Raw genomic sequence first — 26,665 nt, 5'->3', positions numbered from 1 at the left:
TTTTAACTATGTCGAGAGCTTCCAGCTTCCTTGGAGTTTTTCCTTCCTTTTGCCTCCGCTTCACGTTTCCACATGGCCGCGGGGCTCGGTCTGGGAGGTGGCAGGAGGCTGGGCCCCGTCCGCCCCGGTCCCTGCCACCACCCCCTTGGTGCATGTGCCCCGGTTCAGCTGCTCGGAACAAACCCAAGTGTCCTGGTGGAGCTGAGTGCGGATGCCTGGGCAGCCCTGGGAAGGACGCGGGTCTCTGCCTGGGCTGTGATGAGTGGGGATGTGAACAGGGGTACCGCTTTTGATGGGATGCGATCCCCTTGGGGACCACCAACCCATGAGGCCATGGCAGCACTTGCCATGTGGGACCTGCTGGTGCCCCATATCTGCATGTGCCGATGGAAAAGTGTTCCTGGTGAGCACGGCAGCGTGTGGAGAGCCCAGGGCACAGCTCCGTAGGGTCTGGCCATGGCCCTCTGCCATGCCCTGCACCATCCAGAGGCATTTAACTGCTGAGGCCAAACCATTTGGTGGCCAAAGCAGCATCACTGACATCAAATCCATGTTACAACCAGCCCAACCATTTTCTGGCCCACAGTCCCTTTCCCTCCTGGGCTATTCAGCACAGCTGGAACTCCTTCCCACCCGCCAACAGCATCAGCTGCAGCTTCTTATCAGCTCTGGGTGTGATCCAGGCTGGAACCAAGTGAGAGGTTCCTGCTGATGCTGATGGAGGAAGTGTTTGGAGCAGGCAGGCCTCGTGCTGCAGCTCTTGGTGTGGAGCAGCAGGTGATTTGTGCAGCAAAGGGAACGTGGGACCTGTCCAGAGCCACCCTGTGTGCCAGCCGGCTGCAGTCACAGTGAGTGTCTGTCTGCTCTTCCCCTGGGGGGGGGGGTTACAGTGGCCCATGGCAGGCAGGGGGTGGTCTCCCAGCACCCACTGTGTGCTGTGGGTGCTGCTGCAGTCCTCTGTGTATGGAAGATGCTGGTCATGTGGTGCAAGGTCCCACAGTGAGCAGGATGGGCTGTGGTCACACAGCTCTGCAGGCTCATGTGCTGCTTGTGCTGCATTGCTGGTATTGGGGTGAGAGCAGCATCTGCAGGCACTGTGGCTGCTCCTGGTTGATGCACAGTGTATGGGGTGAGGATGCAGGTGAGTGGACTCCCCAGCCCTCCTCCAGCATGCAGTGCTTGGCTGCAGCCACTCAGAGAACAGGTCTCTGCCTTTCTTCACATTTAAAAGCTGGTTTTGCACCTAGTTTTGCCTTGCCAGTGTGACCAGCACCAGGTCCCCTCCTGGCACATCCCAAAAGCATAGGGCATGGCTGCACTGAGGATGGGCAGCTCCATCCCCAGCTCAGTGCTGGTGCCATCTTACTGCTTGGTTTTAATTTATGTGAGGTGGAGTAAAGGGTAAGGAGTAGCAGTGAATACTTAGGAAATTCATCTGTGCAGTGACTCTGCAGCTCCACTGCCTGCATCCACCATCCCACCCCTCCGTCATCCCATTGCCATCACCTCAAACCTTTAAGAGAATGGGAAGAGGCTGGGGTAGCCCCATGGGCAGCACCAGCAGCAGCTTCTCCACCTGCCCTGGCTTAGAGAAACACCCAGCTCAGCAGCTGCTGCTCCAGGGCAGGTACCAGGAAACCCTTCAGGTCCAGGCTGGATGCTGAGGCTGCAGCAACAGCACAAAAAGCCTGGTTGATAAATGTCAAAAGGAATCCAGATTTGGGCTGAAAGCAATTTGCCGAGCCATGCAAGCGCCCTGGGCTCACCATTTGCCTGCCTTCATTTATCATGGTGAGCACTTTGGCCAAAATACACAAAGGAGAGAAATTGTTGATGTGTGGGGCCCTCGCAGAGCAAATCCTTCATCCTCCTCCCCCTCCCCGCTGCACACAAACTAAGGGTTTGGGAGTTGTTTATTTAAGGACTGCAGAGCACTTGGTGCTCTTTGAACCCAAATGCCTTGGGAGCAGGGCTATGGGGCTGGCCACCACCTTCCCTCCTCTCCATGAGGTGCTGTTTGCTGCTGCTGGCAAGGACCTGCTGGTCGTGAGTTGAGAAGCACGATGTGCTCAGAAACCTGCTCTGCTTCTACCTCTTCCACCCCCTCAAACATGGTACTAGTGGCTGGCACAGGGGGGTCTGTAACTGGTCAGGGGTGGCAGATGCTGGTTTTGGCAAGTTCTTGTGTTGGTTTTGGGTCTTGGTCTAGGTAACACTGACAGCACTGGTTTCGGTTCTCTATCCACAAAGCCATGGGGAATGCAAAGCCTGTCTCCCCTGCCCACCCTGCACCAGCTGGTGCCAAGCTCCTCATGCCTTCCCAGTAGCCAGGCTGCAGATGACTGCTGGCCACTGCAATGGGCAAACACATCCTTTGGGATGCATGAACCCAAGGGGCCAAACCAGCCAGGAGCTGCCTCTTCCAAGGCTGCTCCTCCACACCTCATCTTAACTTTATTTTAAGCAAAAAACCAAATGCCAAGGTTCACAACAGGAGAGCACAGGCTCCTCCTGCAGTGGTCCTGGCTTCTGCGAGGTGCTGGGATTCAAATGGGCTGGTGCACACGGTGAGCAGGGCAGCTGCTCCTCCTGTACCCCGGCTCCCACATGCGAGCCCTTTCTAGCAGTCTCCACTCTTCCTCCCTGTTGTTTTATTTTAATCTTAGTTCACCCAATTCTATTGCCACCGGGATGAAGACCAGTGAGGAGAGATCCCCCCTCCCTCCAGGATAACACAAAGTGGAGGGACCCCAGCACAGAGCTGCTCTGGAGGTCTGGCAGAGCTGCCCCTGCCCATGGCTCTGGGAAATGATGGTCACTGGGGTTTGTGGCAGTCCAGCCTTACTCGAGGGGGGAGTGTGTCCATCTGGATGATGCTCATCCAAGCAGCTCCTTGGTCTTTGCTGCCAGCAGCTTGTCCATCTCCGCTGCAGCGCTGTCTGCCATTTGCTGGATCTGTGGCAACATGGTACAAGTCAGAGTTGTGTGCTGGGTGAGAGTTTAAAGGGAAACGAAGGAAGGGATCGCCTCCTCAAACAAAGCCTAAAGTCTTAGTAAAACCCAAATAGTGCTGGGGCAATAACTGGCTCTTAATGGGGGCTCCTACCATCCCTCAGTGATTCCGTGCCAGTGTTGCATGTGTACAATGAGAACAGGGACTGGTCAAAGGCTTTGAAAAGAGACACACACCAACTCCTGGCTGAGCTTCACAAGTGACTTGGTCCTTGTTTAACAGAGGGACTTTAGGGAAGGCAGAGTTAGAGACCTGCTGGTGTTGGCACCAGAGAAGAGAGAGTTTACCTTGTCACCTCCTGCAGCCTCTCCACTGTTAGAACCAACCAGGTAACAGCAGGAGCGCAGCCCTGGTACGTGCTAGGGATTCACACGTCAAGTAACTGATCTGTTTATTTCTTATGAAAATAAACGAAACGGTGATTGCTGAAGCACTGCCCAGGAAGCAGGACTCTGGAAACACCGGATGGATGTGGCAGGCATGGAAACGGGACCAAAATGTGCACGTGCTTATTTGAGTGAGCGCAGGTAAGGGCTGGAGCACATCGGGGTGGGGGTTATGCACCAGTTTTCCAGGACTGATTAGGATGCACTCTCTACATGATGATGACCTTTCCTCACACCGAAACATTTGGGTACAAGCGAAAACTAGACTTGAGCCGATACCTCCACAAATGCAGAAACCATCTGCCCGCTCTGGGAGAGCGGCTTCCCAACAGGATTCGGTTACAATAGCATGGCCATTTTTCCTGCTTGCACAAACGCTCTGTGTATCGATGTTTATTTTTGTGAGCACACAGAGAACTGTCCCAAAGCATTTGCAATGTATCTAACTTTAGCTGTTAATAAACAAACAGCTAAAAAGTAATGGCCTGCCTTCAGAGGCATCAATTCAGCAAAACACTTAGGCTTGCGCCTGAGTTTATGCCCAAGTAATTGACTTTAGTGACATCTGCTCTTAGGGAATTAGGCATGTGCTTAAGTATTTTCCTGAATTGGAGCCAAAAACTCCTAACAGAGATAATCTCGCTAGCCTTTTCATTAATAACAAACTGGAGCAATCCTCATTAACCCCAGCTGTTTTGCAGTGGCCAGGCCCTGTGTAAATGGTGGTAAAGCTATGGATGTAGGTCGTTTTGCTCCCCGAGTTCAGCTGCTTTGTGCAACAGCCCCTGTAAGCCTGAAAGCTTTGGGGAACAGTTTTTCCCCCTGTGTCAGTTTACAATGGTTAGTATCATAAATCTGGCTTTGAGATTGAAGCCCCAAATCTCATAAAGAAAAAGCAAATACAACAGCCAGTGCTGACTCAAAACATCCAGCCCCGGGCCACCCATTCCCCAGCTGGGTTCTCAGTGCTGGAGATCTGTCAGCAAAGGGCTGGCACCAACACACCAGAGCTCTGAGACATCGTGATGTGGCAGAAGAAAAGAATGCATTACCTGCTTTTCCAGCAGCCAGATGGTATCTTCAGACACTTTGCTCTTGCTCTTCTTTATCTGGTTGATGCTTTTGCTTCGCACCTTTCTCAGCGCCTCTTTGGACTTGTTGGTGGACTGCTTGGCAAGCTTGGCCAGGCTCTCCCTGTGCTCTCTGGTTACCCTAGCAGCAAGGAGGGGGAAAAGAACACCAAAAGGAAAAACAGTGTCATGTGTGGCACAGCCAGCTTCGTTTTCTGCAGAGGACTTCGGGTAAATGCAGTGATCATCTCTGCCACAGCACAGGGACACCTAAAAGCTGCCTGTGTTAATCATAGAGCTCTGTACTGCAGAGGGATTTAACAGCTCTGGGCACATTTTCACCCTGCTTGGGTCCACCTGAGCCACCTCTGCACAGCACCACCAAGGCAGCACACCCCAGTGAAGCAAGTCTTGAGCCTAGCATGGGAAGTTCCCAGCACAGCCCTAAGCTGATGGACTTGGACTGGATCTTACTTGGTTTACAGTTGTCACTGCAGTGCTTGAAATTTATGCTGAAATGTTCAGAGTTTCCTTTTTTCTGCTGCCAAAGCATCTGTGGGAAAGAGGGGAAAATCCAGCTCCAGACCTGAGAGATGGAGCTGAAAAGCATAATCCTGCAAAGCTGGGAGGAAACCTCTGTCCCTTCCTGAAACTCTTGGTATTGTCTCTCTGCAGCCAAAGAGCTTGAATTATGTATCTGGAAGCTACAGAGCTTATGTTTCACTCAGCCTTAGTCCAGCTCATCACGACCAGGCTTTTCCACCAAGACAATGCTTTGACAAGAGGATGATACTACACATGGCTCACCCCAGGTAATGCAGCCCAGGAGAACTTCAGCTCCACTTTCCCCCTGACACGGGGCCAGTTACTGCTGTGGTGCCTCAATAAAACCCTCAGATTGCTATCCCAAGCCAAGGTGATGAGGGAGCCTGGCCGTCTGAATAAGGCACAGGGAACGGCTGGGGCGTCACCTCAGCTCTGGTACCGCTCCAGCATCTCCAGCTCATCACTGTCAACATCAACTGCTAGTGCTTAACAATAATAATCAATATCGTGGCTATTGGAGCTCCCAGACCCCCTCGAGTATGAACCCCCTGTGCTCCCCCCGAGGCTGGAGGGCAGGAGAGCGCCCGTCTGCTTGCAGCAGCTCTTACAAAATAAACATCTCACAGGAGTATTTAGAGATCGGCTGCAGCAGCCCCGGGTCACCAAAACACTGAGGCCGGGGCTCTTCCTGCACGGGGCTCAGGAAGCGCGGGGCGAGGGCTCCCCGGGCAGCAGCGGCTCTGCCCATGCATGGGGGTGTGTTACAGGGATGCTGCTGGGGCACGGTCGGACCCTCAGCCCTTCCCAAGCTCGCGCTGAGCCCAGCGAGTGACGCACATGCCGATACCTTCCCAGGTTGCTCGCAGCAGATGTCTGCAGAGGCGCTGGCCTCGTGCCAGTTTATCTTCATTTCATGGTGCAAGAGGGAATAGGCTTCCCAGAAGTGATGAGTAATAACGGGGATTTGGAATCACTGGGAAAGCTGACAGAGAGAGCAGCGACCCAGCCCTGGCATCCATAGCTTTGCCTTGCAGGCACCCTGTCCTCCCCCAGCCCATCCCGCTCCATGAGGAGATGGGCAGTGGATTTCACACGTGGCAAGAGCTTCTGGTCAGTACAGGCTCCAAGCTGGACCAAACACCCAATTAAAGTGAGTGGGGTTACTCGTGGTTTCCTCTGCATCCCAACATCGATGCCTTCAGGGCTTCTCGTGTTCGATCTCCCCAGCCGGAGGTCCCGCAGCGCATGCGGAACCAGCAAAGCCGGCTCACAAACAGGGGTCTGCGTGAGGTCAGGTTCTCAGGCAGCTTTGTAGGGGGGTAGGGAGTCAATCCTGGCTGCTAAACTTGGGAGGAGGGAGCTGGAATTCCCATCTCCTGCTGGGTGGCGAGGCAAGCTGGGCTGCAGCAGGGCTGGGGAGACCCAGCTCGCCGACAGCTATTCGCCTCCCTGCTCCCGCTCGGTTACTCCGAGTTGTGCCGAGGGTATCACTCGCCTGCTTGGGGCTGCAGAGCCTTTAAGGAAATGTTTTTGTTTATGCAGCGCTGCCAGATTTCCTATGCTTCTTGGCACGGGGTCACAGCTTTCATGCCTCCTTGTCTGTCTTTATTAACACCAATTTCTTTTTATCACTGCGCAGTGCCGTGGAGTTTCTCAGCGGGTTTTATGTTCCAGCCAGACTGTGTGTAAATTCTCAGCAATGCTACCAACAATGCCAGAAACGGACACTTTTTCAAGCAGATGCTGTTTCTGGTTAAGGAATCCATCAACACGAGCCAGGCCCATGGTTTCTAAGGACAGTTGTTTAATCCTGCCCCCAGATCTGGGACTTTTAAGCTGTTCTTAGATATGTTTTCTTTTCTGTCTAGTAACCATTGTCCCTACCCCCTCTTTAAAGCCAACAAAAGCATAAAGTGAACCTGGGGAAGGGTGCCAGAAGTGGGGAACAGGGAGAAGGTCCCTGTCTGTTGACCCTTCTGCTCTCCCCACTGCAAGGAGCAGTGGGCTCAAATCCTGCCATTCCCTCAGGGACAATCCTGCCCTTGCCAGGATCAGGATGGAGGCTGGTTCCTGACACGCCAGGGTGTTCAGAAATGCACACAACCCCTTGGGTAACATCTCTTTTTCTGCTTCCCCCAGTGACCAGTGGTTTAAGCACTGCAACCCCTGGATGCTCCTCTCATACAGCAGAAGCAGACCCACAGCGAGCACAACATGGGTCACGTCTCCAACGCAAGACGCTTCTGCGGTAAGAGTAATTTCTGTATCTCAAACACTAGGAATTTCCTGTGAAGAGAGGGATCAGTTAAAGGAAAGTGGGCTTAACTAAATACTCTGCATGCATAATTGCAGATAAACATAGGGTGCAACGTATATTGCTCAACAAAAAGCATGCAAGAGGCTTCTGATGATGAGCGATCCAGAGTAACGCAGCGCAGAAACAGCTTTGGGCTCTTTCAAAGGAGAGGGTTTCTTGGAGTCCTTTCTCCCTGTCGTAGGTATCTTTGCATATTTCTTAAAGGGCAAAGGGAAAAGAAAAACGCTCACAATGAGTCATTAAACTTTCAAAAGAGTCATCTGGCTTTCAGTAAAGCATGTGTAAAAATATGACTGATTTACAAACAATATCCAGCGTAACACAATGGGTCCAAAAAAGATGAATCTAAAAATGAGGCACCACCAGAAAAGACACAAGGTCAGGTCAAATTCGGCCAAGAGATCAACCAATACGAATGTTCCCATGGCTGCTTTTCTTTCTCTTCTTTTTTTTTTTTTTCCCCTTTTAAAACCCTCAGAGAATACTTTTTACACAAATAAATATTGCCTGTGCGGTGCTAGCAACACAAACAGGAGAATGCCTTAGGGAGCAGAGGGGATCCGAGCAGGCAGCAGAAGTAAACACCAGCGGAACGAGTGTATTTTTTCTGCTACAACTGCAATGCAAAAGCTAAACTCCTAGAATAAATACTGAAAAGTAAACTCCATCTTCAAATACTCAGCTGAAACAGGCGCAAGCGCTGAAGCTGGATCTGCATAAGGCACAACGACACGTGTCCGGCTGATAGAGCAGGCTAAAAAGTGCCTTTAGTAACAGGTCAGCTTTGATATTACTTTTACTGTGCCTTCCCTCGTGAAAGAACAGATTTCTGTAGAAACAACCTTATCTCTATTGTCTCTTCTTTTCTGATCTGCTTCCTCATTTTTCACACCTGCCATCATTTGGGCAACCTCTCTGCATTTGTCTTGTGTATTTTGTAAAGAAGGGCTGGGAAAATGAAAAACTTAGATAATTTAAGACAGCCATTCAGGGATACAGTATTAAAGAGAGGCCGCTAATAGAATTTGACTATTTCCACCCTCCCTGTGCATTAGAAGGTTTTAAGGTTGAGAGGGTCTTTTGGTAAGTGGTTGAAACTCTGACAGACCCAGTCATGGTACTAAAGAGCAAACGGGATGGCAGAGGCAGACCTGTAGGGCACAGCTCCCAGGCTATAAACCTATTTAACGTAGGGCCCACTGGGCTGCCAACCAGCCAGGGAGAAAGGGGCCAGGACCTGCACCCGTTACACACCAGAGGAACAGGGGAGCACACCAGGCACATCCTCCCTGGAGAGAGAAGACTCATTTTAGCTCTGCAGCACCGCAAAAGACGGTGACAGATTTGTTTAAAAACCAATATCTTTTTAAAGATTGGGATTTTCAGTTTTGGAGTTTCCTCCCCTGCAATTCCTATTCAAGGATGACCCAAGTGCCCATTAACAATCAAACCACTGTGCAGCAACCCGGGAGCCTCAGCAATTATGAAGATAATGGTGCCCTCCTCCTCCTCCTCCTCTCCTGAGGAATGGGGGAAGGGCAGGGAGCACGGGGAAAAGAAAATCAGCAAATAGAATGATAATGTCATTCCCTCTCACCGACAGCAACGGAAAGCTGCAATTACACTTCTCCGATCAAAATGCTAGGGAAAAAAACATTCCATAGAATTTTAAAAGTAGGTGTAAAGCACGAGGAATACTTGGCTCATCCTGACTGAGAAGTCACCTGCTTGTAAAACACAGCGCACGTGCAAGGGGTTTGCATGCCCAGGCAGTGTAGGGAGCTGTCTTCACCCTTTGTGGGTCCAGCACTGTGTAACCCCAGGGTGTGAGGCCATGTACACCCAGCCAGGCCATTTAGATGGCTGCAGGGTTTAAGCAGCCACAGGAACCCATGAATTATCCTTGCAACACCCAGTCCTGCCCATCTCACACACTCTGTCTATACAGGCCAGTTGTGCAGCAGTAGGAGCATCGCTGCTGGGAGGTCCAGCCTGGTCCCAGGGACCAAACACATGTGTGCAGTGGGGGAGCACTCCCTGAGCTCCCAGAAGGTACCTCTCTAGTATGATGAGGTACCTCATGTGAAAGGAATCCCATTCACAGGGGGAGCCCCCAGCGTGCTGCAGCCCAAAGCACACTAAGCAGGGATCATCAGGATTGCTTCAAAAGCGCTCTCTTGATCCAAACTGAAGCACTGATGCAGTAGCACCTTCTGCTTTGTCCAAGGGCTGGGATACTCCTGTGATGGGTGAGGGAAGCGATGCTCAAGCCTCAGCCAGGAGCAGCCTGCTTTTCTAGCAGGTCTGTTCCAAAACTTCCACACAGCCATCAGCTACACAATGTGTATTACATGAGAAGAGGGACTGGATTCCTTAGTCAAAGCTATAAATTTCCTCCTCCTTTCTTTCATCACCACATTTTAGTGTTTTCTGCAGCAAGGTGCTACTCGCCCCTAAGACTGCTGGTTCACACCAGTGCTGCTGCTACTCTATGCTGGTGCAATTCAAAGAATTTACAGCAGGGCAGCAAAGAATCAGCCCCTGACTTGAAGCAATACAGCTTCAAAAGCCTTTGGCTGTCTCTTGGAAAGCGCTGCAGCCAGCTAGGACCAAGTCTCCTCTGCAGGGGGAAGATAAAGAACAATAAGACCAACCATTAGATGCCAAAATGTGATGACTTAGAGCTCAGACACTTGGAAGAGCTTCCTCCAGCCATTTTTTAGGGGCTCAGATTTTTTTCTGAACCTGAAATACAGCTACTTGGAAAGCAGCTGCATCATGACATTACAGCAGTCATGCATGCTTCCCCTCTGAAGGGCACTCACTGCAAGCCACTGTGTTATCTTGCACGATGATGAACTTGGGCAGCCATCAATACTCACTTAGGAACTGGCACCCGGATTATTGTCCCATCCACTTCTGGGTTCAGGTTCATGCCGCTCTCCCTTATAGCCTTCGTAGCTGCAGCTGTGCTCTGTAAAACAGATCAAAAGGTAAAGGGAATTAGGAAATAATCACTCCCATATGCCAGAACTCTGTCAATAGTTGGCAATCCATCTCCATGGAACATGGAAACATTTACTTCTGTTACCAGTAAGATCAGGAAGTTACATTGGTGCGGAGAGCTTTGATCAAACCGAATGGGAAACTATGGCTGCGCTCGGTATCGGGGCAGGGGGGCACAAAGGGGGGAAGAGGGGAAGGGAAGCAACAACAAAAGAAAACTGTTTGGCTTCTTTGAAACTATTTGACTGGTTTGAGGCAACGCAGAGTGAAACCGCAATAAAATCCCAAGACATCGCCTGACTGTGGCGAAGGAGATGAAAGATTCTGAGCGTTTAGAAATTCCAGTTGAATGTTTCCCACTAGAAATCACACAGCAACTTAACCACTTCGGCACTACAGCCTGACCGCATCACATCAGGCCAGCAGCAGTTGGCTGAGAAACAGTGCCTGTGCCCAGCTCTATGTTTATCTCGCAGCTTATTACTTGGGATTAACTTCTCCAAACTCTACCACCACTGGCTGGCTACTCTGCTCTGCTCAAAACAGGGGGTGCTGCAATGGGGTAGCTGCAAAGTGATTAAGAGGCTTCCTTCCCCATCCCAGGGCCCTGGTGTACCTTTACAGAGTGACAGGCTGAATGGTTAAATCAGAGCCTTGCCAGGAGGAGCGCTCTGCCAGGTCGCTTCGTTCTTGACATTGTCAGTAACAACACCGAGCGAGTCTGTATTCATGTGGTATTTCCTACAAGGCACATTGCTATTTCTGATACTCCTTCCCATCATTCACTTTGGCTCCAAGCTGCTGCAGGAGACTGTATTTAGGGTTATTATGTATTTATCAGTTCAGCTTTTGTCAACTGAGGCAGAAAGTTAAGCTTGGCATATCTGCTTAGGTCTCCGACGCGTGCCATCACTGAACGGAATGAATGCTAGTGTTCTGTAAGACCTAACTGCTGTCCTATAGAACACAACAAGGGCAGAGAAAACGTAACCAAGATGATCTCAGCACATTAGGAATGTAAATGTGTTATTCTATGGACAGTGCTTGCTCTGTAGGAAGGAAATGCTCAGTAAAAGCTGTGTTGTTTAACATACAGATTGGAGGAGATAGAGGAAGGGGAAAATACTGCAACATTGCTCCATCAACTTGCAGCCCATGGAATAAACAGCCAGGCTTTAAAAACAGTCTTGTTTGGTTTTATAACTCCCAGGCAAACAGAATTTGGCCCTGAAAGTCCTTTTCTGTGATTATTTTCTTTTCCAGACTCTTCAGGCATTTTTATTTGCTTTTCAATGCCATGAAGTACTGACAATATGCTGTAAATAATGACATCAAGTAAATTATCTGTAATGGTTTTAAAGAGTTCAATCTATCCATGGAACAGTTATGGTATAAACTAACTGCATTGAGAGAAGCAGTTCTACTCTAGTTTCAATGAAAAATTGCCCTTTGGCTTAGACAGCCAACGCAGGCAATGCTATACAGCGGGCTATTTAATGTCTCACATGCCCACTTCTCAGCCTGAACTCCTGCTTGGACATGGGCTATAGTCATGGAGTGACTTCCCTGGCTCTCTCCGCTCTGGCACTCCAAGGGACCTCGGTGCACTCGCTGATGAGGAGCCTCCCTTCTTCAAAGCCATTATACATGCTGGATGCACTTTAAGAAACACTTAGGCATCAAGTGCTTTACACTGACCTCCTCTGAGACTTTGCTGACTTAATTAATTGGGGAAAGCCTTTGGAAAATAAATAGAGATAAGCTTTGGCAAAGCTCCAGACCTGGAGCGGGATGAATAGCTAACCTTGTGCTCTTACTGCTCCTATCTGCACGGCTGCCCAGCACTCCGTGCGAGTCTCTGCAGGGGATGTTCAGCATCAACCTGTTTGTTCCCGTGGTAATGATCTCCCCTTGCAATGCCTTCGGTGAGGTGTCCTTACCTCTGGAAAACTGGCCATGTTCACTACAATGAGCTGCGGTGACTTCAGGGAGATCTGCCCCAGCTGGTTCAGCGGAAACTTCCCATCTTTTGTCACCACGGTGATGTGATCAAGGGCCCCTCAAAAGAACCAAACACAGGGGGGTTTCAGTGTGATACAGCAAAGCTGAAGGAAAATGCGTGCACTGTGTCCCACTTCCCTTGTGCTATGCAAAATATAGATGTTACAAAGGGAAAATAACCCATGTTTATTCAGACTTCAGATGCTGTTTGTGTTCCTGCATCCCCGGTGGTATTTGCAACCTAAGTACTTCAACGCTGCTGTAAAGCACAAAAACATAGAAACAAAACTCGTGTTTGTTTTTGTTACTAAATAGGAAAACTAAGCAGGATTGTTAAGAATTAAAAGGAAATCGTTATTTTTTAATTCCTAGAGATAAAGAAAATCAAACTGTTGCTCTACAAATCAAGAGTAATGTCTTTAATGTAGCAGTGTTCTCTTCAACCCCTCACTTTTTCCCCCCCTCCAAGTCCCAAGAGGGGGTGTTGTACACGGCCTAATTTAAAGTATTCGGTTTCTCCCTGAGCTACTCTTAATCTGCTCTCTAGTTTCTGCTGCAAAATGTTAACAGGCCAAAAGGCACAGGGGACAAGAGGTACTTTATCAATGCAATTAAAAAACATACCTATGGTTAAAATAAATAGTTAAGAGCCTGAGCTATGCTTTCCAACTCCATTAAAGACTGATGTTCCCCTGCCAGAGCTGGGGTGGTGAATGATTCAAGCTTGGTCATTGTTTAATGTTAAGTTTTATCCTTGAAACTTGATACTACTTACAAATAGTTCAGAGTGTTATAGTAACTGTAGCTTAGTCAAATATATTCACGTTTCTTCCTAAAACACAAACTTCATTAAATGAACAAGGCTTGTGAAGGTCACTAAACACAAAGATGCACAGCAAAAAGAAGTTTGTATATGCCAGACACCAGCCTGATGGCAGTTTCCAAAAGGCTAATTTAATGGCAATTGGATTTTTCCTGCCCTACTGCACCATTAGCTGACAACCTGCTTCTTCATCACATCTGCAAACGGTTCAGTTAGATACTTTTGACATCTCCCACTTAGGAAAGCTATTTCCAGGAAGCTATTAACAAAAATGGATTCTTCCTGGTCAAGCTGAGGTGAAGAAAGCCTTTAGCTGGGGGACATCAAGGTTGGAGTAATTGGGTGCCCAGTGAATAACTCAATCAAAAGAAAATAGATTTGGAAAAAATCAGAGTTCTTCATTGCTAGGAAAGGTACCCGTCTTTACAGGCAATAGAGCATCATGCAAGAAGGTTACCAACCTGGTGAGGTTCTAACACTGAGGTTTCTGCTTAAGTCTTCTTTCAGAGCTTCTACCACCGCCTGCATGTCTTCACTGGTTTCCTCCAAATTGATAATATCCTCAACTAGGGCAGCACTGATATTCACTTTGGCTTGACTCTGCCCTTTACCTTTAGCTGCAGATTATATAAAAAATTAGGTTCTATTTCTGACAACAGTTAGGCTGCATTTTAAAGCAGAAAGAAGACATTAACCAACTCCCTGTTAGAATCAAAACTGAGTCCAAGATAAACCAAAATAACCATGTTTTTTAATGAGTAAATAGCCCAGCACTTAAGCACAAAATGTATCTGTTGGTTACACTGTGTGAACTGACTTCAGCCTGGACTGTGATGATTGATATCCGCTGCCCCAGCACAGCAGCAGCAGCAGCTCTCCCAGGGGAAGGGCCAACATTTCCCATGCACTGCAACACCATGAGGCAAACCAGCTCCTCCAGAGCTGCGTTCTGCCTAAGTCAGATCAATACTTGTACATGAGATAAAGGGGACAGGAAAGGAAATTCTGCCAACATACTGAGGGGCTGCAAACAGTAGGAAACCCATTACCTTTCTTGGTAGCTAGCTGTCTGGTCAGCAGCACCTGATGGACACACTGCCTGCAGCCATCCAGGAGCAAGGATGGGCAGCCCGTGGGAGCCTGTGGCAGCCCCCATCTCACTGCGAATGAGGAGCGATAAAGCAGGGAAGGCAGATGCCAGAAGCATCTTAGTGCCATGGCCATCGTCTACAGCGTCTCTCTAACCCACCTGGAAAAGAGAAGAGGCAGGTGGTCCAAGTGCTAAGAAATGGATTCAGGTCTCAGTTGTACCTATCAGTGTGAGGTGGGAGCTGAGCCCTATGGGTGCTCTGCAGTGACCAGCGGGCAAATTCAGTGGAAGGGGCTGCATGGGAATGCATCTGCACAGCCGTCCAGAGGGGCCTGTGGCACAGGCTCTGTTAAGCAGGAACAGCACATCAGGGGAGCTGGTATCCACACATCAGCTGCACAGAACCGTTAATTGCTGCCACACGTGGCCTGCGGCCCCAAACCCCGCTGAGCTCCCACAGCTTTATTCGGAGCTGCAGAACCAAACGTTAAACCCAGTCCCTGCCACGCAAGGCCGCGATGGGTGCGGGAGCCAGGGCACCACCACTGCCGGCTGCGGGAGGGACCGGACCGGCCCTTCCCTGCTCCCCGCCGCTCCGAGGCCGGCCCCGGGGGGAACCGCTGCGCCTCGTCCCCCGGCCCCGCTCACCGCGGGGCACGTGTGCGCAGGCTCCGCCCGCCTCGGTGCCCCGCCCACCTCGGTGCCCCGCCTCTTCACAAGGCTCCACCCCCCTCGCCTGGCCCCGCCCCCTCTGCCTCCCTCTCCTCGGGGCGCACCGACCCCGCCCCTCCCGCGCGCTCCCCCCGGTGCCCCGCGGACACCGGCCCGAGCCCCGCCCCTCCCGCCGTGCACCGGGGCCGGGGATCGGGACCGGGACCGGGACCGGGACCGGGACCGGGACCGGGACCGGGACCGGAGGGGGGAGCGTGGCCGCCCGCAGCCTCGCTCACCGTCGCGCGGCCCCTTGCGTTCCATCAGCGTCATCGGCCCGCGCCGCGTCCGTACGTCACAAGTCGTCGCCAAGGGCGGGGCGAGGCGAGGCCTAGGCGAGAGCGGCGCGGCAGCGGCCCGCGCGGTGTCATGGTGAGTGCGGGCCCGGCCCGACCCCAGCGCCGCGGCCGCCGCTCTCCCCGGTGCCCCCCCCAGAGCCATGGAGCCGGGCCGCCAGGCGCTGCCGCTGGAGAACGCCTCCATCCTGTCCGAGGGCGCGCTGCAGGACGGGCACCGCCTCTGGATCGGCAACCTCGACCCCAAGATCACCGAGTGAGTGACCCCGGGCGCGGCCCCTCCTCCCAGCACCGGGCCCGCCGTCCCCCCGGTAGTGCCACATCCCCGCTGCGGTGCTGGCTCCGGGCGCTGCCCGCCCTCCGGGCCCCGGTGCCGGTGGTGGTTCGGGGGCGCCCCGTGCCCAGGAGAGCGGCGCAGGCTGGTGCAGCGCCCCCTGCTCTGGTCTGTGCCTCTAAGCGGGGGGTGATGGAGCAGCTTTGCCAGCTGGGCCCGGCTCTCCCGGCCCTGCGGCTGCTCGGAGCTGCTGCCCGGCCGCAAACGGCTTCAAGTGTGTGTGTGTGCGGGGTGCGTGTACATGGGGTGTTCTCAGACATGGGGTGTCTCCAGGGCTGTGCTGACCCCATAGACCCAGGGGTTGGAGGCACCAACATGCTTAACTACTGCGTGCAGAGGTCCTCCAACTGGAAACCCAAGGGTTGAAAACATCTTTGTTTTCTAAACAACGGAAATATCAGAGTTCCAGGTTGGAAACTTTAGGGTGACCAAGAGCCTTGTTTCTTGCTGGTGTCAGCAGTGGGATGTGGGTTGAACAGAGGATTACTCTTGTAACTGAGCGGTAATGAGGTGGGATGTGGTGTGGCGGGCTGCTTGTGGCGGATAAGCACATAAATCAAATGCATGTGTGTATGTTCATGCTTTCTTCAGACTACAGATGATTATCGTCTGAGCAAACAGTTTCTGAACAGCTAAATAGTCAAGGAAATATGACTTGCTGCCCAATATTTGGGTGGTGTGCTGGGAAATCAGCAGGGCCTATAAAGAAGAAGCCCAAACCAAAACAATCTGGGGTTTATACACACCTAAGAAACAAGCAGTTTTTAGTGTCTATTGTATCTCTCTGTCATGGAATACTTTTTCTTCCTGGTTCTTTTTGTGTGTGCAGGTGCTAGGGTTTTAGGCTAAATGGGGTTCATCTTAACAGAGCAGTTTTCTGATAGCCTCTAAATGGGATCGTTAATGCTTTGTGCTTTTTAGCCTTCCAGCTCGGGTGGTTTCTGCATTCGTTACCACTTTATCCCGCAGTTATGTTGCTCTGGTTTGTCCACATCCACTGACCATGTAACATTAAATAGGGGAGTTCTTGAGCATGCAGTTTGGGTCTTTAAAGATTTAGGAAACTGGGTTAGTGTGAGGGGAAGAACAGTGGGTGTTTGCACATGCATTAGTGGTGTCTTTAAGGACCCTTTCAGTCTAGGTTGTTCCTTTGATTCTAGGCCAGACAAGTAATAACTTTGTATGGCAAAACTTACTGTTTTCATAGCTTGGGTGAAATGGTTTTTGTGGGTTTCAGTTGGTGGCTTCCATGTGCAGGCTCTGCCTTTCCAAGTAACTTGTTGCAGCTGCATGGATTCAGGTGTGGGGCATGGCTGCCCTGGAGCCCTCTGTGCCTCAGACTGAGTCCAGAGCAGTGTCACAGCTGTGAGCAAGGGGCAAGAGACAGGTTAGAGGGCTTCATTCACCTGTGTCATCAAGCCTAGAGTGCTTCCATGCTACTCAATGCTTGAGGTTTGCCCTGTGGTGAGTGGCAGTGCTTGTCGCTTATTTCAGGCCTTATAATTCTGTATTTTGCTTTTAATTTTGCTTAAAAGTCAGTTATTCTCTCCTGCAAACTGTATTGTAATCTCTACCTACTTGTGAATAAAGATGGGGAAGTTCCTTGTAATGCATGGTCAGTGTAGAGAGAAAGAGTGCAGTTCTGTCAGGTCAGTAAGTTTCTATAAATCATCTTGATCCTTACTTTCTTATCCTAAGAGCTTACATCCTTGCTCATGGTTGTTCATCTGAATTATGCTTGTTGAGGTCGCTAATCATGCATCTAAAGACATATACCTGAAAACTACACAGCTGTTTCTTCATTTGCTGCTTCTATCTGCCTTTTTAAAGCATTCCACTGTTAGATTTGCTTAAGACACAGTAAAGCTGATAGAGTTGTTAGCGGGGTTAATAAGTGGTTGTGACTTCCTCAGGCAGAAATGAGTTCAGAAAGTCTTGAATTAATCCAAGACTTCCATTTGGAGAGCAACCTATAGCTGCAATCAAGCACTAGGGAGTTAATAGGTAACGTACACATTGAAGCACAAGCTGCAGCAACAGGAATGTATGAATGTAGGGCTGCCCACAAATTACAGCCTGCAAGTTGATGGCTGAGAGGAGGTTATTGCACATACCGAGTAACTGTGACTCAAGTGGGAGTCTCAAAAGATCTTGAATGCTGCCATACCCCACATACAAGGTTATGATGGGTCTTCTGGTGGACATTCCTCCTTAATGTGTTTGTTTGGGTGGCCTCTCTCTTAGCCAGCATCCTTTGAGGATTGTTCTGCTTGTGGCAGAAGATCGTATTAGGAGTCTACTGAGTGTATTCTTGGCAGCTGGAAGGAGGTGAGCTGGCACCTTGCAGCATTTCAGGACACTGTCTCCAGGCACATCTGATGCTGAATGATCCCTGCTGTGGGTCTTGTCGCTGGAGTGCACAAGGAGAGCAGCAGAGAAATGGTTCTAGGTTTGGCATCACTGAGCAAGGAAGCCACGGAGTCCCCTCACCGTCACTGTGAGCATTTGTCACATCACCTCCCAGTGCTCCCATCTTGTGGGGGTAAAAAACCCTATGCTTTAATTCCATCTCCTGTGTGGCAAGGAGCAGGAGTGCCTTCTCTGCCAATTCCTGTTTGTAAAGCCTTCTGAGGCTTTTCAACATTCTGGACAGGCAAATATTTCATTTCCCGCTACAGTTACACATATTGTCCAGTTTCCAGTAGCCTCTGAATGACCATTCATTTTCCAGGGGTATGAAATAGCGGGTGTTCAACTTCCTTGGCTGCTCTGCTGCTTGTCTAGGATCCCATCTTGATGAGTCTCACCTAGAAAACAATGTGTGCATAAGTTGTTGTTACAGACCCCTGCTGAGTCCCAGTGGGGCAAAATTCTTCGCAATAATAGGTTTTGCATGTGGCCCGGTACCTTTGCGGTATCCTTGGGACAGCATTGTTCAGAGGAAGCCTTGCCTATGTTTGAATAGCGCTCGGGGTGCCAGGAGGAAGAGTGGAGGAAAAGGAAATGGGGGAGCTGCTGGTTTGTCTCGCATTCACATCAGATGACAGGAAGTGGAGACCGAGGTTGGCCGCGGTGATCTGCGCAGCGCCGTGGGGCCACATCTGCGCGAGCGACTTCCAAGCTCTGGATAACCCAAGTCGTTGCCATAGTAAAGCTTTTGACATGTTCTCACTTCAGGTTTTCCGTGATGGCTCTTCCTTCGGCACTGAAGTCCTCTTGGCTTGGAGAACTCCTTGTCGAGTTACTGTTAATGCCCTCATTATATTGACAATAACAAATCATAAGCACAGCCTGAAACTGTTTGTTATACAAGACTTCAGTTCTGTGCTGTGCCATGGAGAGTGGGTGACCTGCAGCTGTAAAGATGCGTGCATGGTTGGAAAATAGGCTTTGATTCACCCAGGATTTAAATATTCTAAATGAAATAGGTGCCCTAAATTGCTTGTAGACACTTAATGGAACTTGTTTTAAAGGAACAACTACCACGTTGCTGCTAAGAACTATTTGAATGCAGAGGTTCTCGGAAAAGAAAACAAGCACTAAGTATTCCTTTGAGCAGCTGCAGGGCTTTATTGTTGCTAAACAGAATGCAATGAGAATCATCATTGCCCTTCCACTGCCAGAAAGGGAACAGCATTCTGGTGGCAAGGACTTTATTTTCATACTGCTGAAACTGCAAGTGCTTTTTGTAGCAATACGCTTACAGAAACAAACCTGAGGTGCATTTGCATCCTTTGGAGGCACTGAAAGCTTAGCGTGTGGGGGTTTATGTACATCACAGCTCCAGAGTCAGTGGTTTTACTGGTACCCCGGTGCCTGCTTCTTTTAAGGTGTGATGGTACAATCTGGCCACTGAGTCCCCAGTTCTGTGCAGACTGAGGGTTTATAGGCCCCTTGGAAGACCATGTGCGTGGTCTGTATTCTGAAGGATGTAGGAAACCTTTCATAATCAATTACAATGCGTTTGTTCCCCTGGGAGATAACTTGGCCCTGCTGCACTGCTCTCTGTACGTTTGCTGCACCTTCACCTCTTTTAAAAGTGCATATCCTGAATGTCCACCGTGACCATCCTGTGAGATGACTCACATTCCTGGAACTTTCTTGCCTGGCTCCTGAAGCTTAACAAAGGGCTAAAGCCCTTCTCAAACATCCTATCAGGCTTTATTAGGAAAAACATTGTCTGCTCTTCCTATCTGGACTGTCCCTGAAGCTGCCTGGTGTTTTTGGCTCTCTTGGGCCACTACTGACCATTCATGTCTGCACATGCAAGGTTTAATCCAGTGCCTGGTGCTCCGTGTGCACTCTGAGTTACCCTGGTAGGCTTTCAGAGCGCTGAGTGTTATCTTGTAAGCTGCAGATTTGGCTTAGACCATGTGGCTTGCTGATGAATGGTATGCAGCTGATCAAAGGAGATGACTAAGACACCCTTATTAAACCCTTAGACAATTCTTAAACACTAGGAATGGGGTGAAATAGTAGCAAGTGTCGTTTTCCTTCTAGGTCAGGTAGTGTTGTGAAACACTTTGGTCTCAGGGAACCAAACAAAGCTGCAGAGAGCTTTGAGGATTAGATGTGGTCTGTACAACAAATGTGCTCCTTGTTCTAAGTTGCTCAGTGCACTAGATACTAAGCAGACAGATTTGCTCTGGCTTTCCCCAATTTTATTGGAAACAGCACACTCCCCACTGGATGGCAGGGAGATAATTGGCTAAATAAGTGTCTGACTTTCATGTGCATGTCGCTGAGGAGCTGTCTGAGCCAGGAGCATTGGCAGATTTGGGCTGGATGATGCTGAGGTCTGTCTGGTGCCTTTTTTTTTCGGCCTTGGTCTGCTGTCAATGCCTGGTTGCAGTTTGTTCTGCTTATTCTTCCATCTTCCTGCTTCTCCCGCGCTGCCGGGCCAGTGGGAGAGCGGCTGCATTTCTGTATGATCTGGCCATGTCCTTGCCACTGCACTGTTACTGCTTGGCACAGGGAAAGGATGGGACTGGCAGTGCTTGTACAGGGAGAGGCAGCAAGAATAGCAGGGATCCCGAGTGAGGCAGGGTGCTGTGAGCTGTGGGCTGGAACTGCTTGTGTGGGGAAAGGAATACAGGGATGGAGCTTCAGGCAGTCACATCAGGGCTAGGGAAGGGGAGAGATGATGTTTATGCTTAAAAGTAGATGTGGTTTAGAGGCAGGAGGCAAAGCCCTCCCAGAGCTCTAGGGAACCATTGCATAGTAGTCCAAAAGCCAAGTATTAATAGATCTTCTGCATACCCTTCAGCTGGTACCACTGGGAGGGAAGCTTTGTGCTTTGGAGTTCTAGAGCAGCCCCAGGATAGTGCAGCTCAGAGCTATGGAAGCTGAAGCATTGCTGTGCAAGGCACCCACCTCTGTGGGTATTTGGGAATGTATGTGTGATACAACCGAACTGCTTATGCTACTGAGTGTGAAACGTGTGTGTGTCAGGGGGGTTCCTCTCTATCTCCTCACTTTCAGGGTGGTGAAAGGTGTCATAAATGTCTTCTCTCCCCTTCAGGTACCACCTCCTCAAACTCCTTCAGAAGTTTGGCAAAGTAAAGCAATTTGACTTTCTCTTTCACAAGTCCGGTGCTCTGGAGGGGCAGCCGAGGGGTTACTGTTTTGTGAACTTTGAAACCAAACAGGTATGTTGCTTTTGTCTAAAGTTCTGATGTGAATGGCTGGTTTCATTCCACATCTCTGGGGTTTTGTATTAATGTAAAGCTAAAATGGGAAGGAATAAATTGTATAACTTGTTTACATGAAGCTACGGACTCTTAACAGCTCCACTCTGTGACAGCCACATTGTGACTGCTCCTGGAAATAGCAGTAGTGGTTTCCTTTCTCCTTTGCTGTCTTATCCTGAATCCTGCTTTCTAATGGTAATCAGAAAGGGGCAGTTCTATGATCCACTTTTGTAGTGAGCTCCTGGAGTTGTACCATGGAGGTGCTGCTAAAACTGTTCAAAAGTGAGGAAGTACAGGTGTTTGAAGATCGCTTGTGTGATCTCATCTGTTTGCTCTGCAGTTGCTGGTAAGGATGTCAGAAGAGCCTTTACATGCAGTGTGATGGCTCTTGAGAATCATTCCTAGCAAGGTGGGAGCAGCATAAATCTTCAGCTGTCATGAATTGTGTTTTATGGGAGTGCCCTAAAATTGAGATTCCACTGCTGAGTCTAGAACAGGACCAAATGGATAAATGTCCCCAGTGCGCATGAGCAGGATCCGGAATAAGCGTGGAGAAATGTTAGAGATGTGTAATCACTGTAATGAGTTTTCCCCATTTTCTTCCCCCAAACAAGTGAAAGACTAAGCCAGTAAGGCTGATAAAAGTCTGGATACTCTAATGTTGGAGTCATCCAAAGATACTGCTGACTTGGGCTGCAATGGGATAATCTTTCTCTGCTGTTGGCTAGCTGTTCTGATGAACAAAGAGAAAAGGCTCTTTACATCTGAGTCGGTTTTGACTAAAACGTGGTTTGTTTATTGAACTGTCTTCCTGTGCAGGAAGCAGAAAAAGCGATCCAATGTCTCAATGGGAAGCTGGCCCTTTCCAAGAAACTGGTGGTGCGGTGGGCACATGCACAGGTCAAGGTAAGCTCGGTGTTGTGGATAGGAACTGCTTTTAATCTGCAGAGTTGAGAAACTTTAATATTGAGGAACCATTTTTATCGAGGCTGTCTTAGCCTGGCAAGATGATTTCAGTTTGTTCTAAGAGAAATAACTCCCATAGAAACAGCAATAACAAACTACCCCTTCCTTTGTGTGCTGAAACTGTGCTGGCTGAGCTGTGAGCAGTATGAGCCATTTAACCTGGTGCTCTTTGCAAGGGGGTTTCTGATCGGAGCGGTGTGAACAGGTCACTTGTGTAAATGCCCCTGTTTTAATTCTTCCCTAACTCAGCGAGTGCCTGAAAGTTTGAATCCTTCCCTTTGTGGCTTTGCTCCCTTTTTGGAGAGGAGATACATGGAAATTCCCAATTACCAAGTACTTTGTTGCTTTGTTCTATTCCTGAAAGCACTTAACGTGGACGCAGCTCTGATTACTTTTGACTTTAAAGCAACATATTTCACATCTAAGCTAAATATCCTTTTTATTGCTTGCTGTGTCACATAAAACATCAAGTTTTTAATATTAACCTAGGCAGTGCCTTCTGGAACATCCTTGTTTTAATTTTTATTTAATCCTTCTCTTGTTTTCTCTGCAGTTATTTGCTATTTGGCATTTGATAAAGCAATTTATATTGAATAACTTTCCTTGCAGATAAATGGATTTTGGGAGAAGCTGCTTGTTGCTGTTTTCTTCTGGGTAGTTTGCTTTCGATAATCCTACAAGCAGCTTTCTACACGTATCAAGTGTTCTAGTGCATCTATTTTGGATGCTAAATGAACCAAGGCAGGTATCTTCGTTAAAGAAGAACATGCTGTTTTAATTATTGGCTTCAAGGGCTCCAGGCTCTTGTCAGCACATCCAAGCTTGTGCAAACCCAGTCTCCATTTTCTCGAGCTCTGTAGCTACCAGAGTGCCACGTGCTTCCAGATGCCTGAGGAATGAGCAGGCTCTGAAAGGAGTTTCAGCCAGAGAAGTGAGTGTCTGCTCAGCTGGGAGTTCAGCGGGGTAGCTCAGTGCTTGGCTGTCCAGGGTATGGTGAGGAGCATACATAAATAATCAGTTCAGCTTGCATGGCATTTTCTGATCCATGAATGGAAAGATTTAACAACGCAAAACTTTGTCTTATTGTAACAAGTGTTTACTTTAGACAATGCCAGCACCAGGCTAAGTACTTCTGAGACGAGTGGCCAAGGCTTAGCAGACCCTGTCGGTTTGAGCAGCTCCGCTGAAAAACAAACCTGACTTTGTGCCAAGCGAAATAAGGAAGCAGAACACTGCGAATAGTTTTGGAGGCCCATCACCCACAGAGATGACAGACTCACAGGCTGCTTTCTCAGAAGGGAGATGGTTCCTAACTGGTCTTTTTAATGTCCTTTATTCTGGTTTTTCCCTTCCAGTAGCGCACAATGTGCTTGGGTCACCTTCTGGCTCTGCACAATGTCTGTATAAAGACCGTGGCAATACAGTACAGCAGTTACCTTAAAATTTGCCATCTTTGCTTCATGCTGTATATAGAGGGGAATAAGAAGTGGGTAAGACAGGTTAAGGCTTAAAGATCCATAGTACAATGCACAGAAGTGTTTGATATCAGTCTGTGTTCTGTGTTGGTACTAAACAAATATTATGCCTGGATTTGTTTCAGTGTTGGCCACCAAAATCATTCCTAGCAAAAGCATCACAAAACCTGAGGTGACGTTAATCCAGTTTTAAAGTGTATCTGTGGACAAACATTTCTTTGTTCGTAATTCAGTCCTTGGTCTCTTGTTCACAGAGATATGATCACAATAAAAACGAGAAGATCCTTCCAATCAGTCTGGAGCCATCTTCCAGCACAGAGCCGCCCCAGTCTAACCTAAGGTAGGAGGTGGGGTGGGTGAGAAGTGACCAAGCTGTGGGAGTGGGAGGGAATTAACTTCTCCAATTTCAGTATGATCTAGAGGTGTTGGCATTATGTTTGGCCGAAAAACTGTTTTCGGAAGGGCAGCGTGCTGCAGAGTAACTCATTAGATGTAGGGCACTTCAGACTTGAAGTTCCTTTTCTAACTCACGCAGCTACTAGGGCAGTAGGAAGGGAAAACGGTGAGGAGAGGAACTGGGAATGTGTAACATTCCAGCTCCTTTGGCCAGAGCATGCTTTACCCTTCATATGAATTTCAGTGAGCGCTAATTTGATTAAGCAAAATACTTATGAGCAAGGATTTCTGTTCTAGTGGTAGAAGATTAGAGCAAACTCACAAGTAGTGCTTCACATAAAGCTGATTTTTGTTTGGGGTGTTTTAACGTTGTGCTTGCTTTTCCTGGCTAGTGTTAGGGCAGGAGGGTCTTCTGTGGGATGTGGTTAAACCCTCCAGCCCCTCCATTTGCCTAGAGCACATAGTGCTGCTTTGCTAATTCAGTTTGCTTTTAAGGGTATGTGATTTTCCTCTGGGTTCTCTCAGTGGAACCCTGTGAGGAACCAGGACTGGAGAGAGTGAATTTGCTTACAGATAAAATGAGCTTGGAATTAAGAAGTAACGTGCTAGGAAGTAACGAGGAGAGAGGCTTGAGTCATGCAGGTTGCTAGCTATGTCAATGGCATGAGGGAGTTGGTTTAGTGGGGATGGATGCTGCAAGAACCCACAGCAGAGAGGGGAACATTCCTCCCTCCATACCCAATGGGGGATAGTGAATAACAAAAGCCCTAGGAATTTGGGGTGTAACCTAGGATAGCCTGTCCCTTTGGGATAAACCCTGCTAATGCTGAAATAATGTTTCTTCCTGACCTAATTAGAGTCTGGGGTTTTCCCATCCTGAGCAGTCTTGTAGCTGGGAGGAAGTCTGGCTTTCATTTCTCTGCTGTTTCCAGCAGCCTCATCTGAGCTGCGCTGCGCTGCACATGCTCAGAGCTCTTTAAATGACATCATTTTACATGAAGTAGGAAGCCTTGTTGTGTGCTTGTCTTGCTCAGTGTCCTCAGGAAAGTGCTGAGTAGGTGCAAGGACCGTTATTTTGTGGTGCTGTGATATATCTTGGAGAAGCAAATCCGTGCTGAGGAATGAAATGAAAGAGCGTGGGCTTTAAGCAGTAGATTCCTGCCTCCCAACTGCACGCTGTTTGTGAATGCAGCGGTGGGAGCTGCCTGGCCCCTCCTCGTGTGACTGAGTATTCGCATGTCAGCAAGATCTCTGGATTGCTGTAGTCTGATTCCGTGCTAAGATCAAGCTCAATTTCTCTTCTGCTTTTTCTCTTTCCAGTGTCAGTGCAAAAATAAAGGCCATAGAAGCCAAGCTGAAAATGATGGCAGAAAATCCAGACGCGGAATACCCCGCAGCACCCGTTTATTCTTACTTCAAACCACCGGATAAGAAAAGGACTACTCCTTATTCCAGAGCTGCCTGGAAATCTAGAAGATGATGCTTATGAATGGAGAATGGTAGCGAGAAAACAGTGCTTTGTATACCTGGAGTCCTCTGATGCTTTTGTACTTTGTAGAGTGAGAAGGATACTGCCACCCGAGCACAACACTGCTGTACATGGCACAGTGCTTGTTACACCTTAGCTGGTGCGCTGAATCCTCCTGACTGCCAATGCAGCTTCACAGCCGAGCGCTGCTCAGAGAAGTAGGGTCCCATCAAAGCCTTTGATGAACCTCTCGTTAGTGTGCATTCATTAGCAAGATTAGAAACAGTAACCAGTGTATGGAGTAAAGCACAGCCAAAAATACTCCATTTAACTGATTACTTTTTAAAGTATTTTTGAACAAAAACTATTCTGATTCGTGTTTTTAACGAGGGGAAGCACTTGGTTTTGATTAACATTCTGTAGTTACCATGGAAAACTTTTTTGTTTTTTTTCATCTCAATAAAACTCATTTGAAATAGATTTTGCAACACTTTTAGTAACTGTGCATGCAATATTCTATATGCACCGAAGCAAATTTACATTGCAGTTTGATTTGCAAACTTCATGGTGGTACTTGCTGATGTGATCACCAGAAGAGAATGATGCAACACGGGTATTGTCAGTGTTATTTAGGCTGTAGGTGCGTTCCCCCATGTAGGAATGAGTGTATTTACACGCCGCTGGCTGAGGTCTGTGCTGTGCCCTAAGCTTCCCAGCGCGGCAGTGGCACATCTAATGTTTGCATTCAGTAATCCCCTTCAGTGGTAGCTCTTCATAAACCAGATGTGACAGCGTGAGAACAGCGCTGCGGCCTCCGAGACATCTGTCAAGCACATGACCTCCACGTCTGCCCACCAGCCTGCCCAGCTTCTGGTTTCCTCTGCCTGGTAGAGGTGGTTGGTTGCCTCTTGGTGTGAAGTGGCACAAGTGTTTGTGGTGAAATGGCTCTGCTGTGTGCTGGGGGTTACCTGCACCGTGTGCTTCACTGATGAGTCTGATGGATGGTGTTTTGCCAAAGCCGCTCCATCTGCAGCACGTTTTTCTCCCTAAACATCACCTGCAGATTGGGAATCTGAG

The 26,665-nt window shown here is 49.0% G+C and overlaps 2 protein-coding genes and 1 long non-coding RNA gene across 4 annotated transcripts; 2 read left to right on the top strand and 1 right to left on the bottom strand.

The window, feature by feature from the left end:
• The first annotated feature begins 338 nt into the window (after positions 1-338).
• LOC133281319 (uncharacterized) lies at positions 339-12,337 on the top strand. Of its 2 annotated transcripts, none has more exons than XR_009747466.1 (3): positions 339-848; positions 7,155-7,263; positions 12,214-12,337. It is a non-coding gene; the product is annotated as an uncharacterized LOC133281319 (long non-coding RNA). The 2 variants fall into 2 exon arrangements; XR_009747467.1 differs by lacking the exon at positions 339-848 and adding an exon at positions 4,598-5,281.
• On the bottom strand, positions 2,421-15,283 carry MRRF (mitochondrial ribosome recycling factor). The gene is made up of 7 exons (XM_061476715.1): positions 15,203-15,283; positions 14,212-14,411; positions 13,624-13,779; positions 12,279-12,397; positions 10,215-10,306; positions 4,452-4,611; positions 2,421-2,955 (listed from the first exon to the last, which is right to left on the bottom strand). Exons 2-7 carry the CDS (start codon positions 14,384-14,386, stop codon positions 2,878-2,880), a joined length of 780 nt encoding a protein of 259 aa, XP_061332699.1. The 5' UTR covers positions 14,387-14,411; positions 15,203-15,283; the 3' UTR covers positions 2,421-2,877.
• A 27-nt stretch (positions 15,284-15,310) lies between these two features.
• Positions 15,311-26,068, top strand: RBM18 (RNA binding motif protein 18). Its single transcript, XM_061476717.1, has 5 exons — positions 15,311-15,515; positions 21,115-21,241; positions 22,103-22,189; positions 23,979-24,064; positions 25,441-26,068. The coding sequence occupies exons 1-5, from the start codon at positions 15,403-15,405 to the stop codon at positions 25,598-25,600; spliced, it is 573 nt and encodes a 190-aa protein (XP_061332701.1). The 5' UTR covers positions 15,311-15,402; the 3' UTR covers positions 25,601-26,068.
• Positions 26,069-26,665: the final 597 nt, after the last annotated feature.

The sequence above is a fragment of the Pezoporus flaviventris genome, unplaced genomic scaffold, assembly GCF_033815535.1.
Source record: "Pezoporus flaviventris isolate CSIRO_AGI_PZ_B2104156 unplaced genomic scaffold, CSIRO_AGI_Pfla_v1 ptg000097l, whole genome shotgun sequence".
NCBI lineage: Eukaryota > Metazoa > Chordata > Aves > Psittaciformes > Psittacidae > Pezoporus > Pezoporus flaviventris.
This window is presented reverse-complemented; position numbering and strand designations above follow the sequence as displayed.

Bases quoted from the DNA above. Each gene is read 5' to 3' on its own strand.
- MRRF (XM_061476715.1), bottom strand. From the start codon at position 14,386: ATGGCCATGGCACTAAGATGCTTCTGGCATCTGCCTTCCCTGCTTTAT. The intron at 13,780-14,211 runs GTAATGGGTTTC...TATAATCTGCAG, and splicing joins ACAGCTAGCTACCAAGAAAG to CTAAAGGTAAAGGGCAGAGT. The intron at 10,307-12,278 runs GTAAGGACACCT...TCTGTTTTACAG, and splicing joins ACATGGCCAGTTTTCCAGAG to AGCACAGCTGCAGCTACGAA.
- RBM18 (XM_061476717.1), top strand. From the start codon at position 15,403: ATGGAGCCGGGCCGCCAGGCGCTGCCGCTGGAGAACGCCTCCATCCTG. The intron at 15,516-21,114 runs GTGAGTGACCCC...TCTCCCCTTCAG, and splicing joins CTCGACCCCAAGATCACCGA to GTACCACCTCCTCAAACTCC. The intron at 21,242-22,102 runs GTATGTTGCTTT...CTTCCTGTGCAG, and splicing joins TGAACTTTGAAACCAAACAG to GAAGCAGAAAAAGCGATCCA.